The sequence below is a fragment of the Aedes albopictus genome, chromosome 3 (assembly GCF_035046485.1).
Source record: "Aedes albopictus strain Foshan chromosome 3, AalbF5, whole genome shotgun sequence".
Taxonomy (NCBI): Eukaryota; Metazoa; Arthropoda; class Insecta; order Diptera; family Culicidae; genus Aedes; species Aedes albopictus.
In genome coordinates this window covers 142,298,921-142,319,077 of record NC_085138.1, presented here as the reverse complement: position 1 = coordinate 142,319,077, position 20,157 = coordinate 142,298,921, and the positions used below count along the sequence as shown (strand labels likewise).

The 20,157-nt window shown below is 43.4% G+C and overlaps 1 protein-coding gene across 6 annotated transcripts in view; it reads left to right on the top strand.

Moving 5' to 3' along the window:
* LOC109408393 (trithorax group protein osa-like) overlaps positions 1 to 20,157 on the top strand; it is a 630,643-nt gene that overhangs the window by 64,574 nt on the left and 545,912 nt on the right. For all 6 annotated transcript variants that reach the window (XM_062858564.1, XM_062858566.1, XM_062858563.1 and 3 more), the window contains exon 2: positions 9,379 to 11,133. In XM_062858564.1, the coding sequence (XP_062714548.1) occupies positions 10,192 to 11,133 (942 nt within the window). In that variant the 5' untranslated portion in view covers positions 9,379 to 10,191. The remainder of the gene's footprint in view (positions 1 to 9,378; positions 11,134 to 20,157) is intronic.

The window sequence follows — 20,157 nt, the reverse complement described above, 5'->3', positions numbered from 1 at the left end:
GATAATAGTGCGCTTCGGTAGCCGATTGCCGATAAATGCCAAAACCGATTGTAACTTAGCCGGAAAATCGGATCCAAAAGAAAGCCACGCAGAAAACTTGTCGCGCCCGTTTCAATTTCCTTTCGCTCTGATTAAAAAACCGAAAAATAACCCAAAGACACACAGAAAGATCATCATCATTTACCGATAAAAAAAAGAAACATCCGATTCCTCTTTCAGCTACAGCAGCAGCAGCATGCAGCACTGACACCACCGCCGCCACATTGGAGTAAATCACATCAAAACCTGATCATAATTGGAAAAATTCAAAATGAAGTAATTGGGTTTTCCGTTGTGTTTTTGCCAAGTGTAGTTATCGTGTAATCGTTTGACAGCTAAGCAGTGTACAAATGTTTTGTTTACGCTTATCAGAAGAGATTAAGTGAAGCTGAAGTTTAGCCGTTTTCTTTTATATAACTCACAGCGCGTGCTAGTTTTGACCGTACAAAGTGAATGAAATTGATAGTCAATCAATTCAACAATGCAGTTTGTTAAAGATGGTTAATGTTGTTATTCTGTTAATTTGAAACCCAAACAAATTGACGTTGAATTTACATACAATATATGAAAATATTGAAAAAAATATTTTTGCAATTACGTGTCATAAGATTGCATTTTTCAATCGCCAAAACTGTGCCGAAATGGCCTACTTTTCTTCACTAGCTCAAGAGTGCCGAAAAGTAGTACTTTTCAGCACTGTTAAGAGTGTCGAAAAGTATTACTTTTCGGCACTTTTGCAGGGGTACACTTTTCGCAAGTTTTCCAAAACACTAATGTTTTTCCGTGGTCTTATGTGGATGCGGTGGCTGCTTCTATGTCGTTTCGACAGATGTATTTAATCTGAATAGAAGTGATTTCCATTCTGATTTGATCAGCCAAACAAACGTAGAGTGAGAAGCAGTAGAAGCAAATAACACTTGTTGACGACGTGACTCCGAGTACTTGTGACACTTATGAACACAGCCTACCTGATTGAAAAACTAACGCTTGTGCGGATGCTCACACGTGGTTTTTCTTGAGACATGTGGGGATAGTCAGAAATGATCGTACTCAAGGGTATTTTGTCATAATTGCAAAAAATGTTGTATGCAACTCGTTGCAAAACTCGATTTTTTCAGCACTCGTCGTATTTATCCAACTCGGCAAGCCTCGTTGGATAAATGTACAACTCGTGCTGAAAAAATCATCATTTTGCAACTTGTTGCATAAATAACTATTGATGGAATCCTTTACCGTACATTCAAAATGAAATAAGTTGATTTTCCGGCTGTTTCCGGAAAATCTGCGTTTAGCGTATGATAAAACTATTGTTCCTCTTTCAAATGCAGAAAGAAAACCTTCCGGATGTTTCCGATTTCAAAAGTTGCAACACTTTGAAAAAATCGTGATAATTACATTATTATATGATATTATTTGCCTTAAAACACTATTTGGCCCTCTAAACGTATTTTTGCTGAAAACTAGAACTCAACAGCTTTCAAGCAAAAAAAAAAGTTTAAAATCGGTCAACTGGTTCAAAAGTTGTGATTTTTTGAAAAATTTTAGTTTCGAAAAATCTTGACTTTTACAATCATAAAATTGGTCACCCTAATGACGAAATAAAAAAATACGAAAACTATGAAATACGTTTTATTACTAATTTGGGTTGCATTTGGGTTGTGAAAATGCGTCAAAATAATTTTGATCAGTTTTGATGTACTAGGTGCTCCACTGTGCGCCGGCCGGTCTCAATTAGTGTCGGAGTTGGTTCATCCGTTTTGTTGGAAAGCTGGTGGACAAGGTGTAAAACTGATGGGAAAATAAACGGCAAGGGAAAATGTGAGTGGCGCGGAATGGAACAAGCCTGCGAAGCCATGAACGGATGACAAATCATTTAGCAATTAAGAGTTTGGAAAAAGTTGTTCCGAAATAAGGGAATGACGTTGTTGATGTTGGTTGAGCCGGGTACCGTATAAGCATGTGTAATGTACGAGGAGGAAGTGGCGCATGAGTGTGATGAACAGTTTTGAGACAATAGCTTTAATTTGGAAGGCGTCATGCAGATTTTATCTTGATTTCAATCTGCCTGTTGTTTTCTTTGGATTTCAGACTTTAAAAATTTGGATAGATTTAGTCGTCTATATGGAACCTCAAAAATAGATTCAACTTGTCTGAAGTCCAAGATCCGAGGTATGACCTCCTCCGGTAGGTATTCGGTTCCCCAGTTCCTGACTCTCAACCAGTATGTACAGGTGACCAACTTTCCTGGGCCCATCTTGATGGACTCAGTTGCGATACCATCCTTTTCAGCTGCTTTGCTAAGCTTGACCTGGTGAATGGCATCCTTAACTTCCCTCAGCGTGGATCAGTATCGTCCTCTGTACTGCTTCCACCTTTCAGAGACCTCAAGTCCGTCCGTCAAGAGCCCCCCGTCTCTATCCCTGCATGTTTCGACTCGCGGTACGAAGCCGTTGTGGAATTCGTGAAGCTTCTGGTAGAACTTCCTTGTTTCTTGGGAACGGCACAGCAGTTCCATTTCTTCACACTCCGCTTTTCCAGGCGGCGCTTTTTTTCCTCGAAAGAGGTGTGTCGCTGTGTTCTTATTCTCCAAAACCGCTCTACAATCTTTGTTGAACCGTTCGTTCCGTCGACCCCGTTCCTCGTACCGGATGGTGCTCTCGGCTGCGTCGTTGATGGCTGCCTCAGTAATCCTCTAGAAGGGCCACATCGAACTCACCTTTGTCCGGTAACGCTGCCTTGAGATTCTGCGCGTATGCTAAGACGTTACTTGTTACTTGTTCCCGAGTAGAGCACCCATGTGAAATTCTTCCTTTCGCATGTAGTTTTGACAACTGATCTAGTTGTGGGAGTGTTCTTACTTACCATCTGCGAAATGCTCAAGTGAGTTTGGAATAAGATAGGATCGGTAGCCGAAATGTGCGGTTTAGTGTTCACCGATACATATAGTCATAGAGCGAAAAACTTCTGATAGTTCTCGATATCCGAAAGGCTGTTTTCCTTGTTGCTTGAAATTTCTGGAAGTACTATGCAACCGTTAAGCCTTCTGCAAGAGTTGAGTTTCCAGTATACAGTAATATTGCCAGAATGTTTTGGGGTGAGTCTACATGGGGTCCGCGTTCGGAACAGCATCAGCAACACCTGGTAGGTACGGCAACTGGATTTGGTTCATCTTCACGCATCCGATTACTCTCTACTTGCTCAACAGGCAAATCTTGGGAATCATCCGCGAAAGTCTCTTCGTTATCAACAATACTCACCTATACGATCTGCTTGAATAATCTTCGGCGTTCGTCCAAACTGATTCTTCATCGAGCTTACGTGTTTCATGATCTTTCTGTACACCTCTGTTTAGCAGCGCAGCAACTCGCAAAATCGCCTACCAGCACCGTGCTGGTAACGAATTCCACTCGTCGTTATTCGTGCAAACCAGCCAACTCCACGTGGATGGGAACTCCTACCGCTTTTCTTATTGGTTTGGATGCCTTCGAGATGGTAGTTTAGCAATCCTCACGGCAAATCGTTTACACGTCACAGTCTTGTATAGAAATGTCGTAGTACATCCTGCTGGCTTCAAATAAACACATTGCATCTATGATAACAAATAAGCATCGTTTTTTCAATTGCTATCGTTCACCGAAGATGTAAGTGTTTCCGTTCTTCTGAATCTACCTGGAAGTCTTGCCAATACACATCGAGAAGCCTTGATCAGTGATCTTGCTCACCGACAATTACCTCACCTTGTCAGTACCGGGATTTGGTAGGTAGACTTGAGTCGACTTGATGTTCATCGAGTTTCCTTCTGTTTAAGCTCGAAGTTAGGTTTTGAACCGCATTAGTGAAGTTTGGCTGTACGCTCAGTAAAATGCAACAATATCGCAATTGTAGCCATCAGTAATAATAGATCTTGTACATAAGCGCATTCTTCACACAGTACAATGCACCAAAGGGTTCAATAGTCAGCCAAACAGTATTTAACCACTGCCATGTTCTAGTCCAAATCAGTATCAATATAGTTTTTGTATCGAAGTATCCGTCCAAATCGTATCGTGTAGTCCCGCATCCGTTGTAAATACTTCCGCCCTTGAAATACAAGTTACCGTGTCAATATTCAGTTAAATACTACTTGTGTAATAAATCAAATGACTAAGTTCCGTGTAAAACAGACCCGATTATTCCGACCAATAAATCGAAGTATTCAGACAGACCGCGCATTATTCAGTGATTATCATTTGTGGAACTCCAGTGATTAATCAGATACCGACAGATCAGTACAGACGCTCTTATGTGCGCAAACACCTTCTACATCGACGACTTGGAATGTGTCCATCTTCACCTTCTGTTTCTGTTTCGCCTGACCAGCATCCTTGCTGTTCTTAGCGATCTGCTTGCAATCACGGCGGTAGTGATCTTGCTTGGTACGCTGCTTTCAATCTTAGAGATGACGGACCTTCAAATTCACCGCAGTACTTTTTCAGCTGCCTGCCGCGTCACCTTCAGAGTAATCAACACAACACAATCGATCACCCTACGCCTGGCATCCTTGTTACACGTGAACGTGAACCCTCTGTGAAACAACCGTTTTCCCAACAACACACCCACATTGAACTGCAGCCTGACGTAGCAGGCGCTATTCTCGGCAAAAATGGAAGATCAGCAACACTCACACACTGAGGATGCTTGTTAGTCCCATGCAGCTATCTCGCTGGTTCTTTGTGAGAGTGTAGCTGTTCCTACGATACTGGAGTACCATCTACGGGTGGTCCATCAAGCGCAAGGTCTACATGGAATTCCTCCAAGGATACTCTGGTACTCTGCCTGGCTTTCTTTTTTCGGGATTCAGGGGCTTTTCCCGGAAGTCATAAGGCATTTCCTCCCAGTATTCCCACAGAGATTATTCTTGGAAGTCTTAACTGAACTTCTCCTGGGAATCCTCCCAAGATTCCACCAAGTATATTTTCTGGTTGACCTACATGGGCTTCTTCTAGGGATATTTCACAACGTTTCACCAAAAAAATCATTCCAGGATCGTTCCACGTTTTCTCTCAAGATTTCTTCAAAAAATTTAGCTGGAATTCTTCCCGATATTCCTTCAGAGATTCTCCTGAAACTGTTCAAGGGTTTCCATCCGGTATTCCCCCCCAGCATTTCGACAAGATTTCCTACAAGGATTGCTTCACACATTCATGTGGGGATTTTTACCGGAATCCCTCTCGATATTCTTCCAGGGATTTATCTCGTAATTAGTCTAGGGTGTTTTCTTGGTATTACTGCAGGAAGTCCTTTATATGTTTCTCTTGCAGTTACGCTAATCATTTTCTCCCGGATTTGCCATTTTTCATATTCATTCTGGGATTTTTATGAAATTTTTCGCGGAATCCCTCCACCGATTTCTCCCAAAACTCTTGTCGGGTTTTGAACTCTTCCTGGGTTTCCAGTCGGGATTAATTCAGCTATTCCATCGCGATTCCTCTGGGGATACATCTTGTTTTTTCATCATTCAATCAGAAGAAGATAGTAAGGTTTCTACCAATATTCGGGGATTCATTCAGGAATTTCTTCGACGTATGTTACAGGGATTTCATCAATGATTCCTTCAGGGTTTTTTTTTCTTGAACTCCTTTCAGTATTTCTTCAGGGGATTTTCTCGGAATTGTTCCTTGGTTTTCTTCTCGTATTCCTGTAGAAATTTCTATTGGATTCATTACTCCAGAAATATCGAAATTCGAAATTTCTTCGATGATTCTCAAAAGGTTCATTCCAGGGTTGCACTACTCTTAGATTACATCGAAGTTTTACACAGGAATCCTACAGAACTGTTTTTCAGAGTTTCTTCCAGATGTTCTCCCGGTATTATTCCCACAGTCCCTTGAGGCTCTTTCTTGTAGTTTCTCCTGCGTTTTGCCCAAAGAAATTACCGTGGGATTTCTTCTAGGATTTATCCCAAGATCTCTACAAGACTTTCTCCCAAAGTTTTTCTCGGGATTCCTCCTTAAGATTTTCCTCGATTCCTTCCGATGTTCCTGCAGGTCCTCCTCGAGCATGGTCCATGTCTCGTGCCCGTAGAGGATCACCAGTCTTATTAGCGTTTTGTACATGGTGCATTTGGTGCGTGGGTGAATCTTTTTCGACCGCAGTTTCTTCTGGAGCCCGTAGTAGGCCCGACTTCCGCTGATGATGCGCCTCCGAATTTCACGGCTCACGTTGTTGTTAGTCGTCAGTAATGATCCGAGGTAGTTGAATTGCTCCACCACCTCGAAAGCATCTCCGTCTATCGTAACATTACTACCCAGACGGATCCGGTCGTGTTCGGTTCCGTTCCGTCTACCAGCATGTATTTTGTTTTTGAGGCATTCACCACCAGTCCGACCTTTGCTGCTTCGCGTTTCAAGCGGGTGTACAGCTCTGCCACCGTTCCAAATTTTCTAGCTATAATGTCCATGTCGTCCGCAAAGCACACAAATTGACCGGATTTTGTGAAAATCGTTCCCCGGCTGTTGAGCCCGGCTCATCACATCACACCTTCCAGAGCGATGTTGAAGAGTAGGCATGAGAGTCCGTCACCTTGTCGCAGTCCCCGGCGAGATTCGAATGAACTGGATAGTTCACCCGAAACCCTTACGCAGTTTTGCACACCGTCCATCGTTGCTTTAATCAGTCTAGTCAACTTCCCAGGAAAACTGTTTTCGTCCATGATTCTCCATAGCTCTGCGCGGTCGATACTGTCGTATGCCGCTTTGAAGTCGATGAACAGGTGATGCGTTGGTACCTGATATTCATGGCATTTCTGGAGGATTTGCCGTACGGTAAAGATCTGGTCCGTTGTCCACCGGCCGTCGATGAAGTCGGCTTGATAACTTCTCACGAACTCATTCGTTTTAGGTGACAGACGACGGAAGATGATCTGGGATAGCACTTTGTAGGCAGCATTAAAAATAGTGATCGACCTGAAGTTCTCACATTCCAAATGATCGCCTTTCTTGTGAATGGGTTAGATTAGCCCTTCCTACCACTGCTCCGGTAGCTGTTCGGTTTCCCAGATCCTGACTATCAACCGATGCAGACAGGTGGCCAACTTTTCTGGGCCCATCTTGATGAGTTCAGCTGCGAGATCATCCTTACCAGCTACTTTGTTGGTTTTGAGCTGGTGAATAGCATCCTTAACTTCCCTCAGCGTGGGAATTGGTTCATTTTCGTCCTCCGCTGCACTGGCGTCGTCGTTTCCTCCGTCGTCGTGGGCTCCCGTGCCTACGTTCTCCACGCCGTTCAGGTGCTGATCGAAGTGTTGCTTCCACCTTTCGATCACCGCACGTCCGTCCGTCAACAGGCATCCGTCTTTATCCCTGCATATTTCGGCTCGCGGCACGAAGCCGTTGCGGGATGCGTTGAGCTTCTGATAGAACTTCCGTGTTTCTTGAGAACGGCACAGCAGTTCCATTTCTACGCACTCCGCTTCTTCTAGGCGGCGCTTTTTTCCCGAAAGAGGTGGGTCTGCTGTTACCGCTTCTGTTTGTAACGTGCCACGTTCTGTCGAGTCCCTTGCTGCAGTATTACCGCCCTCGTTGCGTTCTTCTCCTCCAAAACCGTTCTGCACTCCTCGTCGAACCATTCGATTCCGTTCCACGTACCCGATGGTGCTCTCGGCTGCGTCGTTGATGGCTGTTTTCACTGTACTCCAGCAGCCCTCTAGAGGGGCCTCATCGAGCACGCCCTCGTCTGGCAATGCGGCCTCGAGATTCTGCGCGTATGCTGAGGCGACATCCGGTTGTTTCAGTCTCTCTAGATTGTACCGTGGCGGTCGCTGGTACCGTACATTGTTGATGACGGAGAGTTTTGGGCGCAGTTTGACCATCACCAGATAGTGGTCGGAGTCGATGTTGGCGCCACGATAGGTCCTGATGTCGATAATGTCGGAGAAGTGCCGTCCGTCAATCAGAACGTGGTCGATTTGAGATTCCGTCTGATGTGGTGATCTCCAGGTGTAACGATAAGGGAGGCTGTGTTGGAAAAAGGTGCTACGTATGGCCATATTTTTGGAGGCGGCGAAATCAATTAGTCGTAGGCCGTTTTCGTTCGTCTGCTGGTGGGCGCTGAATTTACCAATCGTCGGTCTGAATTCCTCCTCTTGGCCTACCTGAGCGTTCAAATCTCCTATGATGATCTTGACGTCGTGGCTTGGGCAGCGATCCTGTAACAAATTGCCGGAAAATTATCGGACCATTTTGCATGCGTATATCGTGTGGCAGGCACGAAGATACTCTATGCCCAAGGAAGTCAAGGAAATTTCCTTTACGAAAAGATCCTGGACTGACTGGGAATCGAACCCGTCACCCTCAGCATGGTCATGCTGAGTACCCGTGCGTTTACCGCCTCGGCTATATGGGCCGCTATATTTCAAGAATTTCAACTAACAAATATCCTACTGGTGAAATTTTGAGAGGAACTTTGGAAGAAATCTTGAGAAAAATTGGGACATCTCGGAAAACAGTTCTGGGAGTAATTACGGGAGGAAATATTAAGGAAATTTATGGAGGAACTCTGATAATCTCTAAGACAAATCCTGAGAGAAACTCCAGAAGAAATATCGAAAAACTCCATGCAAGAAATCCCTGGAAGATCTTCTGCAAGAATCTTGTAATAATTCCAAAAGAAACTGTTGTTGGGAAGCTATCTCAGAAAACCAATAATAAAAATTCCTTCACCGGAACTGGTGGAAATGGAAAAAATGTCATGACCTTTGTCATGTTATGAAATTCCGTGACATTTCACCTTAGTAGCAACGTACGTCAAACTAACATTCCTTCCCTTCCTGGATGGCCGTAAGGACGTGGCCGGCACCGTTATGATTTAAAGTTTGGAATTTTAGAAAAAGTACATTGAGAGCGGTAGCTACTCCCAAGCTCCGTTTGTTGGTTCCTTGTGCAATTTTTGATTGTTCTGGTAAATCACGGAGTAGCAACTATGAATTTTACGGTTATCTATGCTCACGCTCAAAGTAGAAATTTCGTGGCATTTCACATCCTTGATCAAGACACCCAATAGTGTTTTTTATATACAGTGGCAGAATTTGTCGTATGCTATTTATTAGAGTAAATATTAAAGTAAATATGATCACAGATTATGACGATATAACATCTTAATTTCCAGGAAAAGGGACACCTTATATCTTACTACGACCCTGCTGGCATAACTTATGATCAAGATCCCGACCTGGGGTTCAGTACAGAAGAAAAAAAACACACCGAGGAATTAACCGTGCCGACGACCGAAGCCAATCAAAATTGCATAATAATTTGAGCCATATTTTATTCTTTTCTTTTCCCTTTCCTCCTCTCATTACAGCGGAATTGTTTCTTCTCCGACAGCGGAAAAAAAGAAGAGCCCATTATCAACATGGAGTGAATGTGTGTCTGTTTTTGTCCGTGTTCGAAGCGCAGGAGCCAAATCTTCGTCGGTCGTCGTCGTCCACGTCGCCGTGTATAATTGCGCGATTTTCTGTTAGGAAGATTTAAAGAGCAAAAAATATGTACGTGAATTAAGTGTGAATAGAAGAATCGGTGCTGCGCGCCCGCAGAGAAGCCTGCGGAGAGCATCGTTCGAATTAGTGTCCGCCCCCCCTCGCCGGGGCTTTAGGTTTGTGTTTTTTTGTTGCTTCTTGTGTTTGTTAGTTTTCGGCGTTTAGTTCCCTCGCGCCTCCAAGTAGTTTAGGGGGTTTTGTTCTTGGTTCCATTTTCGTTCGGTTCTGATCGCGAATGAGTGTGGGTTTGCCAGTGTTTGGTGGGTTTCGCGCTTCGCCCCGTAGATGATTAACACGCGAATGGGAAACGAGATTGAAGATAAGTAGTGCTTAAGGTGAAACATCAGCCAGCAGAAGCAAAGGCGAAGAAGGAATAGAGGGAAGCTGATAAGAAGATTGAAGCGGAAATTGCAAATTGGGGTTACTAAACAGAAGATGTTTTAAACAAACGTGGGTAGATTTGAACGAGTTTATGTGTGTTTGAAATGAGAGTGTAACTACTGCGTGAGATTATTGGACTACCCGTAGGTAGCCGAAGACGACGCCTTCTTTGATTTGGGCGCCTACTTGATCACTAAACGAAGAAACCGAGCCAAGAAGAGAGTGAGTCAAGATGAGCTAAGGGGGGGAAACATACGATGGCACAGCAGGAGACTGAAATCAATGAAATTATTGGCAAAAGTAATGAAAAAGGTGCTGACAAAAAACAGACAAGTAGTAAAAAAGCAAGTAGTTTACAGAATGGTACTGATACTCATCAAGGTGGAAAGAATTCTCAAAGCAGCCCAATAATGGGTGGCGAGAAAACGAAATCTCCGGTGACCGGAGGCAATGGTGGCCCAGCTCCGACTTCGCCTGCCTCTGGTCCGCCTCACCCGCCGCATCCTGGGTCCGAAAATGCTCCCGGAATGCATCCCTATGAATCTTCCGGACATCACATGCCGCCTACTAGCAATGCCTCCGGTCCAACGGACCCAAACACTAACAACAAAGATGATATGCATCATCACCCGCAGCATCATCCGATGCACCAGCAGCATCCTCAACATCACCAACATCAGATGTACGGTCAACCTCCGATGCAGCACCAGCAGTACCCTAGATACCATCATGACCCCAACATGCCCCCTGGAGGTCCCGCTGACCCATACGCCCACTACCGGATGGGTGCCGCGCCTGGTGGCAAACCCGGTTCCATGATCCCTCCCAGTCGGCCTCCCCCACAGCGATACATGCAAGGCCCCGGACCGGGACAACCCCCGCAACATCCCGGTGGTCAAACGCAAGGTCCTACTCCGACCCTAAACTCCCTACTGCAATCACACCCGCCGCCTCCACCGCATGGCGGCCAACATCGCTATCCCAACAGTTACGATCCGAATCAACCGCAGCAGCAGCAGACACCTCCACCTCCGGGTCCGGGGCAACCACCAGGCCAACCGGGCCAACAGCAACATCCGCCTTCCGGGCAACCGCCGCAGTCGTACGGTACACACCAGCAGCAGGGATGGGCTCCACCACCCCGTCCCTACAGCCCCCAGCAGATGGGCTCCCAGCAGCCGTATCGTCCTCCACCACCGGTAAGTGTTTGATTATTAGATTATCTTTGGATCTAAGACGTAGGCTGCTCCGTTATTCCTCAATATCGTAAGGATGTCTTAGATTCCAGAGGAATTCCTGGGTCACAATAAAAATTCGCAAAGGTCAGATGTTTGAATGAAACAAAAGTGAAATTAGATGCGCTTCAAGCAGTGCTTACTAGAGTGGGACACCGAAAGACATTTTACTCCTGTACACTTTTTGAGTTCCTTTTTGGTCCCATATAAACTGTGCAAAATTTCAGCTCGATCGGAGAAACTATATTTTAGCGCCAGCCATTTTAAGTTTTCATACGATTTACTATGGGGAAAATCACTTTTTCAAAGAAAAATCGCCACAGGTTGCCCCTTAACCCCTAAAAATAAATCGATGAATGATTTCTGTTGGAAATTTTACGATGAATCAACTCTCCGAAGATTGCAAAGCAATCTAAGACATGTGGAAAAAGTTATTAACTGAAATCCGAATGGCATGCCAATGCTGTTTAACATGTAAGGAATAACAATAAATAATAAAATCTCGTCATTTTATCGATCGGGTGAGGCTTAATAACTTTTTCCACGAACGTCGCATCGGTTTGCGGTCTTCGGAGGCCTGATTCCTAGTGAAGCTTTCTACAGAAATCATTCATCGACTTATTTTTTGGGATCTAGGGGTGACTGCTAGCGATTTTTCTTTGCGGATGTAAAGTTTCCCCATAGTAAATCGTATGAAAAACTAAGAATGGCGGGCGCTAAAATATAGTTTTTCCGATCGATCTGAAATTTTGCACAGTTGATATGGGACCAAAGAGGAACTCAAAAAGTATACAGGAGTTAGAGTTTTCCCATTTTTTGTATTTTCTCATATAAACCGTGTACCAGGCTAGTGCTTACCATAACAAACAAATACAGATCGATTAAAGTTTCCCAACGTCTTCTTATCCCCCCAGACATCGCCACCCAATACCGTCCCACCACAACCCTGCGGTGGCAAGCTTCTTTAGAATGTAATCACTAAAAATAACCGACAGACACTGGCATTCCTAGCGTGTGTGGTGCTGTGCTATGCATCTTACAGAAGCTGCGGGATGGGACGCGAGTAAAAATCTCTATAAATAAAACCTACATCTCGTTGCCGGTCCATCGTCGTCGTCGTCGTCGTCGGTCGGTCGCTGCATCTAGTGCTTTCACTTTAACCGGCGGCGGCCAACCGACGACGACACGACACGATGATGGTGGCAACTCGGTCAAACTGAACGTTCTCCCCACACTGAGATTGCCTTTAGCGCGGTGTGGGAACAAAACGACACAACGACGGGATAAGAGCAGCAGGGATGAGGTAATCCGTGACCTTCACCGGAGGACCTTCTTTGCAGTTTGTCTGAGCGATGCGATGCGATGCCGGCGGACGGAACAATGTATCGGTATTTCGCAGTGAAGGATGGTATTAAAAGATCATCCACCAGTAGTGGCCGACGATGGATGTTCGTTCAAGGTTGCGATGGGATGTAGAGGGTGAAAAGCGCATTACCGGAAACGATATGCGGATCATTACTTCCTTTTGATTTTTTTCATGCTAGGAAAGGAATATCGTTAACATTGTTAACATTTATCAGAGGTACTTAATCTAAGACCCTTCTGATTATTCTTTAACTTCTTTAACTTTAATGTTTGCCAACAACGTGGGTGGTCTTTCGAGCTATGATTGCGTTCGAAAGCAAAGCGTCAAACTATCAAGAGTGTATGTTCTTCATACACTTCTACGCAACACACAGCCAAAAGACCGCATAATTTCGCGTAGAGTAAACGATTTACGATGACGGAAGGCCGAGAACCAGTCGCCGCAGCCGCGTCCGATCATTGCCTTCTAAAACATATTTGTAGTATTAGAGACATGGAGCCGGCCGGCATTTACTCACGCGGTCGCATGCTGCTGACTCTCTGCTTCGTAGAAACGTTGCAATGTGTTTCAGTAAACGCGCTGGCGATGGCGTTTCTAATACCTAGGTACCACCTATACTGGTGCTGTATGTGAATGATAAACAGTGCATTGACTGGCTGACTGAGAGTGATTGATGTCTTCGTCGCATCGAATTTCAAACAAGTTGACACTTCGGTGCCAGCGGCGACGTTCGCTGACTCAGAGTTGTTAGATTTGCTATTGCGAGTTTGATAGCAGAATAAATTAGATATCTGGAAAACAACGATCTCAGAATTTGGATCGGAAGATTTTAGGTAGGATCGCCAGGCCTAAAAGAAAGCTCTCAAGTCTGGGAAATGTAAGATCAAATGTTATCAATTTTTTTTTGAGTAAAACCACATGGGAGGCCAAAATTCTTGCGAAATCTAAGGATTTCCAAGCGAACGAACTTAGTTTGCCAAATGGCGATACAACTTCCCCTGACGAAGAAGTTTTAGTATGCTTCTGTAATGCATACGTTGCATTTTTGATTTAATCCAGAAGTCTTTTGTAGTTACGATTTCCTGGCTTTGGCACGTTGCTCTGAATTCCTTTGCTTCTCCAACTTCGTGAAAATCGTTAGACTCGTGTTTATCCTCGCTCTCCTTATTACACCCACAAAAGCAATGTTAACAGCAAGCATGAAAGATCATCACCTTGCCGTAACCCTCTGCGAGATTCGAAGGGACTGGAGAGCGTCCCTGATACTCGAACTACGCACATCGCTCGATCCATCATCGCCTTGATCAATCGTATCAGTTTATCCGGGAATCCGTATTCGTGCATAATCTACCATAGCTGGTCTCGATCGTTTGTATCATACGCCGATTTAAAAACAATAAACAAGTGATGTGTGGGTACGTTGTATTCGCGGCATTTTTGTAACACCTGGCGGATGGCGAACATCTGGTCCGTTGTAGCGCGTTTACCCATGAATCCAGCCTGATATTGCCCCACGAACTCTCTTGCAATTGGTGAGTCGCCTCGCCGCAGTCGGTCATCTTGAACACGGCAGAAAGTTCCTTCTTGTGCCTCACCATTGAAGTCAACTTTCTTCCAGCGATCAACAGGTCGTCGACGTATATAATGATGATCAGCTCGTCCCCTGCAGGACGTGCACTTTGTGTATATGCAGTGGTCATAGGATGACCGAGTGAATTCAGCAACTGTCCATATCGCTCATTCCAGCAGCGGGGAAACTGCTATAGTCCGTTCCGTACAGGGACTTCTGTAGTTTGCACACCATGACTGGATTCGCTTCTACGCCGTCCGGCGCCGTCATATAAATGTCCTTCTTCAGGTCACCATGAAGGAACGCCGTTTTAAGGTCCAACTGGTGGAACAGGAAACGATTATGCAGCCGCGCCGACAGCTATAACAGTACGGATGGTGGTGAACTTCGCAACATGAGAGTAGGTTTCTTCAGAGTAGTCGATGCTTTGACGCTGCATGTACGCTTTCACCACCAAAGGAGCCTTGTAGTGTACCTATTCATAGTTTCCGGGAGACGTTGATGATGTGCCTCCATCTTTGGTCGTAGGTTTAGTTAATTATTTAAAAAAAACGCCCAATTTGTAATAGGATGCGATGCAAATGCCCATCATACCATATAGAGCAGTACAGATATTAATAAAAGAGGTGAGGATCTTCTAAATTACATTTCGTCTAATAACATAGACATATGCAATAAAGGGAATTCCCCAACTTTTGTTAATGCTATTCGACAGGAAGTTTTAGATCTTACGCTTTGTAGCTATCTGGCAGATCTAAGGAAGAAATCTAGACGGTTGTTCAATAGAGCAAAAGTTACATCTGATTGGGTTCAGTATAAACAAGCCCTTACAGAATACAACAGAGAATTGAGACTAGCCAAACGGCCAGTCCTTCAGACGGGTATGTGAAGACGTCAATAACGCTCCCACTGCTTAAAGGCTTCATAAAGTCCTTTCGAAAGACCGTTCAAATGGTCTTGGAAGTATTAAAAAAGAAGATGGCAGTTTTACTGAATCAACAGTAACTGAAACATTGGAAGTAATGATGAGAACTCACTTCCCAGGATCGATTCCTTATTCGGATGAAGAACAGGACTCAGATAAGGCATGACATGCGTTGGTCGTCCACGCCTATCAAAAAGCTTGTGAAATCTTCACACCGTCGAGGGTCGAATGGGCATTGAGTTCTTTTCTACCTTTCAAATCTGCCGGGAAAGATGGAATTTTCCCAGCTTTACTTCAACATGGAAAAGAGGCGATTTGTCCGCTCTTAACCGAAATATTCTGAGCCAGTATTACTTTAGCTTACATAGCTAAGACGTGGCGTAAGGTTCGTGTTGTTTTTATCCCAAAAGCTGGCAAACGGGACAAAACAACTCCAAAAGCCTTCAGATCCATAAGCCTTTCTTGTGTTCTGTTAAAGACCATGAAGAAAATAGTGGATGCCTTTGTCAAGTCTACCAGCTTAGTAGAAATGCCTCTAAGCAAATTTCAATTTGCTTATCAAACAGGCAAATCTACTATAACGGCGCTACAGTCGCTAGTCAGCAAAATTGAGAAATCGTTTCAAGCTAAGGAAATAGCCATGGTTGCTTTTTCGACATTAAAGGAGCATTCGATAACGCATCCTACAGCTCAATGCGTTCAGAAATGGAAGCAAGGGGCTTGAATAAATGCATTATTAATGCATGGAAAATATCGATGCTTAAAGATCGAGAGATCTCTTCCGTTCTTGGAGGTGCGCAATTATCAGTAAGATTTGTGAAGGGCTGTCCTCAAGGAGGAGTACTATCGCCCTTATTGTGGTCTTTGGTAGTGGACGAACTCTATTCTATTCTATTCTAGTGCTTGCACAGCCAGTATTGAAAAGCATCCTGGAAATATCAAAATTTCTTCTGATATTTTCTTGTCAGCATTAATATTTGCAGCATATCATAGATGTGATACAAATATTAAAATGGTCAGGCCCACTGTGCAGACTATTGGATTGAAAGATAATTCAAAAATATAAGGCAATCAGGTTATCCACTTATGAATGACATGATTGACAAACCTTTTTGAATTGAATGAAGGAAGAAACGGGGACAACCGTACCAACCGTTTCTGTGTAGGGGAATGATTTTTGAACATGAAATCGTTGGGAGTGGTACAGCTAAGAAGGTTATTGCACACTCCGTTATAGTTGGGGTCTCTTCTCCTGGGATGAGGCACAGGCATTTGTCCATGTGTCCTGGCTTTAAAGCCTAGGCTTAAGCGCCATTACTCGCTCTCTGAAACGAAAAGAAAGAATAATGGTCCCATTCCCAAATATACAGAACAATAATCCCAATAATTCCGGTCAGTAATTCCATAATAAGCACAACCAAAATAGTAAATTAGTACAAATATGTTAGCCTATCACAGCAACATGAAATGACAAGTTCAGAAATTCATGTCATGATTTACTAAAATCTATAACTTCCTGAACCTAGGTTGAATCTGGCGATTACAGCAACTAGCACAATGCAGAACCCGATTTTGTTTCGCTTGCAATATGTCATTTGACATATGTACATTTTTTGTTATCATAAGCCTATGCTCAAAATGGAACAAGATATTACTGCGAATAGTCTGAAGCTTCAAAGATGCTGCTAAAATGCTAACAAGTTTTTTTTCAAATTATGCTTCAGGTCGACACTCATGGTGACAAACTGTACAAATATGATGGAAGAATAATTAAAGGATATGTATACATATAAGTAAATCCAAACTATGTATTACCTATTGTAAAAGTCTGATATAATAAAATATTAAAAACAGAAACCAATACAGCTCAATTTACTTTTAATAAAATGTTTGCTTTATTAGAAAAAAAACAGCATAGCATCAAAGATAAAAAGGAAAGATAAAAAATCAGCGTACAAAAACGTTTCAAGCACAAAGATGACCGCATCACTTTGGTAGTGGACGAACTCCTTAAAAAAAAACTCATCAATCAAGACTTTGAGGTTATTGGATACGCAGATGATGTAGCTATTCTGATACGTGGAAAATATGACGACACGATATCTAGCCGGCTACAATCTGCGTTGAATGTTACCATCAAATGGTGCCGCGAGGAGGGATTAAACGTAAACCCTTCAAAAACTGTAATTGTACCTTTTACTAGAAGGTTAAAAATAAATCTTACTGAACCTTCTTTAGATGGAGTTCAAATTCAGTTCTCAGAAGGAGTTAAACATCTTGGGGTAACTTTGGACAAAAGACTGAATTGGAATTCTCATTTAAACAATGTTTTAACCAACGGTACCAATGCCCTTTGGGTCTGCAGCAAAGCCTTAGGCCTGGAGTCTTAGACCTAACATGATTCACTGAATCTATGCTGCAATAGTCCGGCCTAAGATTACTTATGGTGGCCCAAAATGAGGTAACCTGTGATATTTCTCAAACATTTCTCAAACTATTTCAGCTGGTATTTCTTAGTGACTGCTGTAGAGGTCATCCAAGTATTCCATGAGGATTACCTGCAAGAGTTGTCCGAGGATTCCCAGCAATACTTCCTGATGGATTCCATCAGACATTCTTGAATTAATCCCAGCTGCATTTTTATACCATACCATACCATACCTGAATGGGTGACAAAACGTCGAAAGACAAAACGTCGAATGCCAAAACGTCGAATGCCAAAACGTCGAAAGAACAAAACGTCGAAAAGTGTGTAACTGTTCGCAGTTCAGGGCGGAGTTTTTTCTTTGAGATTTCGTGTGGATTGATTTAATCCTGTTGATAGCCTGAGAGGGGTGGCGATACGGTAGATCCACCAAGATGGCAGGATGACGACTTAATTAACGGGGACACACTCATTATGTCTCATTATCTCGGGTCACTGCCCAAGCGCTGAAGGTCAGTGACTCATTTTGCACTCTATGATGCTTCAGACCCGAGTTGAAACCACCAGCTGTGTAAAGATTATTGTATGGATACTTGGCATTGTTGTGCTAGTACCATATTCTGGAATACCGGATGAATTGCGGAGGACAGCCGTAACAAAACCAGACGCCCTTGAAGGAATAATGCGCCCAATTATTGCCATCGACACCCTAAAGGCGCCAGAGATCCGGCCGACGATAGCTATAGAGGCCGCCATCGTAGCCACCCTGAAGGAAGCCGACGTAATGCTGAAAATTTGTGGAAGGTTCCATTGACATTCAGTCACTCGCAACGCGATCAATTTGCGTTGAAGTTCAAAAACGGCACGCTGCGATCAAACATATTTGAACATTGTTCAGTTCAAAATTTGAAACGTACGTAAGCTCGAAAGTGAATGCAGCTTGAGCAAGAATTGCACCCGCAGAATGCCAACATGCCAACATGGTACCCTGGTACCTGGTAAACTGATATGGTCATGTTTCTACCATTTTTCGCGCAACAACGCATGTATACAGATGCGTCACAAAGTCCTAGGGCAGCACCTTGGTCAGGACGCACATAAGATTTAATGACACATCCAAGCTCAGCTCATTTTTGGCTCGCGTTTAGTTCAATTGCAACACTGGGTGCCAAGGGGCTCCAAAGAAGTAAGAGAAGAAAAGGCCGCGAAAGTCAGGGAATAAATAATGTTACACTTAACGTGACGTGATGTGAGTTTTTATATACGACAGTGCGAATATTCCCTACCCGCGAATTACTAGTCAAGAAACATGCCCATGTGTTGTTTCAGGGAGCCTCAGGAAGGCTCCCCTCTGAACTAGTTGGCAGATACAAGTGAAAGAATGAGTATCCTTTAAAAGAAAAAAGAAATCACTATTTGCTTAGATTACTCTTTTTCGACGTTTTCTACGTTTTGTCCTTTCGACGTTTTGTCCCTTTCGACGTTTTGGCATTCGACCTTTTGGCATTCGACGTTTTGGCATTCGACGTTTTGTCTTTCGACGTTTTGTCCCTAAGCCTACCATACCTATACCATGTTCCTCCGGAGATCAAGTCCTTTGGCCACATCCGGCAGTTCCTAAACGGTCCAAACCTGTTTGTTAACAATTTTGGATGGTAGAAATGTATATTTTAATGGAAATTGAGTACAGGTATTCTTCGATATAACGTACCCTCGATATAGCGTACCCTCGATATAGCGAATTCGATATAACGTACATTTTGCTTCGATATAACGTACAACATTGAAAATTTTAATTTTTCCCAGGAATAACCCTCAGATAAACTACGAAACCACTCAAATCAATGTTTTCTTGCAGTATTAACCTTGTATCCTAGAATTAGCGCAAATTGGGGAAACATTTAGTGTACGTTATATCGAAGCACAAAAAACGAAATTACCTTTTCGTGAAAACTAATGTTTTTCATTATTGGTTTTGTGAATTTCACCGAAATCATTATTTGGGGTTAATTTAACGTCGAAATAATCAATATAAGCATTAAAAATATTATTTTTTTCTCTGCTTCGATATAACGAACACTTCGATATAACGTACAAAGAGAAAAAAAATTTGTACGTTATATCGAAGAGTACCTGTATTGAAAATAGTGCCCCTTTTCTATGAATCTGATCCAGTGACCCACTGGAATAACACCGGCCACTGGGACCATTCCGACATTCTCAATCCACTTTTACAAACTGGACATGTGTACGAGTATACTGTAAAAATCCAATACGTCTAGTTTACCCTGTGGGCTTCGTGGCCGAACGGTTAGCGGCGTCAGTCGTTTAGGTGTCTCGTAAGCCTCGGAGTGTGGGTTCGATTCCCGCTCCAGTCGGGGAAAACTTTTCGTCAAACGGAAAATTCTCCACTGGGCCACTGGGTGTTATATGTGTTGTCCGTTGTCTAATGTTGTAATGTTCAGTCTGTAGTGGCCGAAAGGTCGAAGACGGTGTAATTGTCTTTTTTTTTTAACGGCAAGATTTCAGTTCGTTTGCGCTGACTCAGGCCGATACGGGTTTCCAGAAACGAATTGAAAGATTTCTCTATGACTTAAATTTGGGAGGCTATAGAAAAAAATATGTGGAGGTTTCTGGTGAAAGTGTTAACTCTATGAATAAACTTAAAAAAAATGCTGGCGAAGCACCTGATGCTATTACTA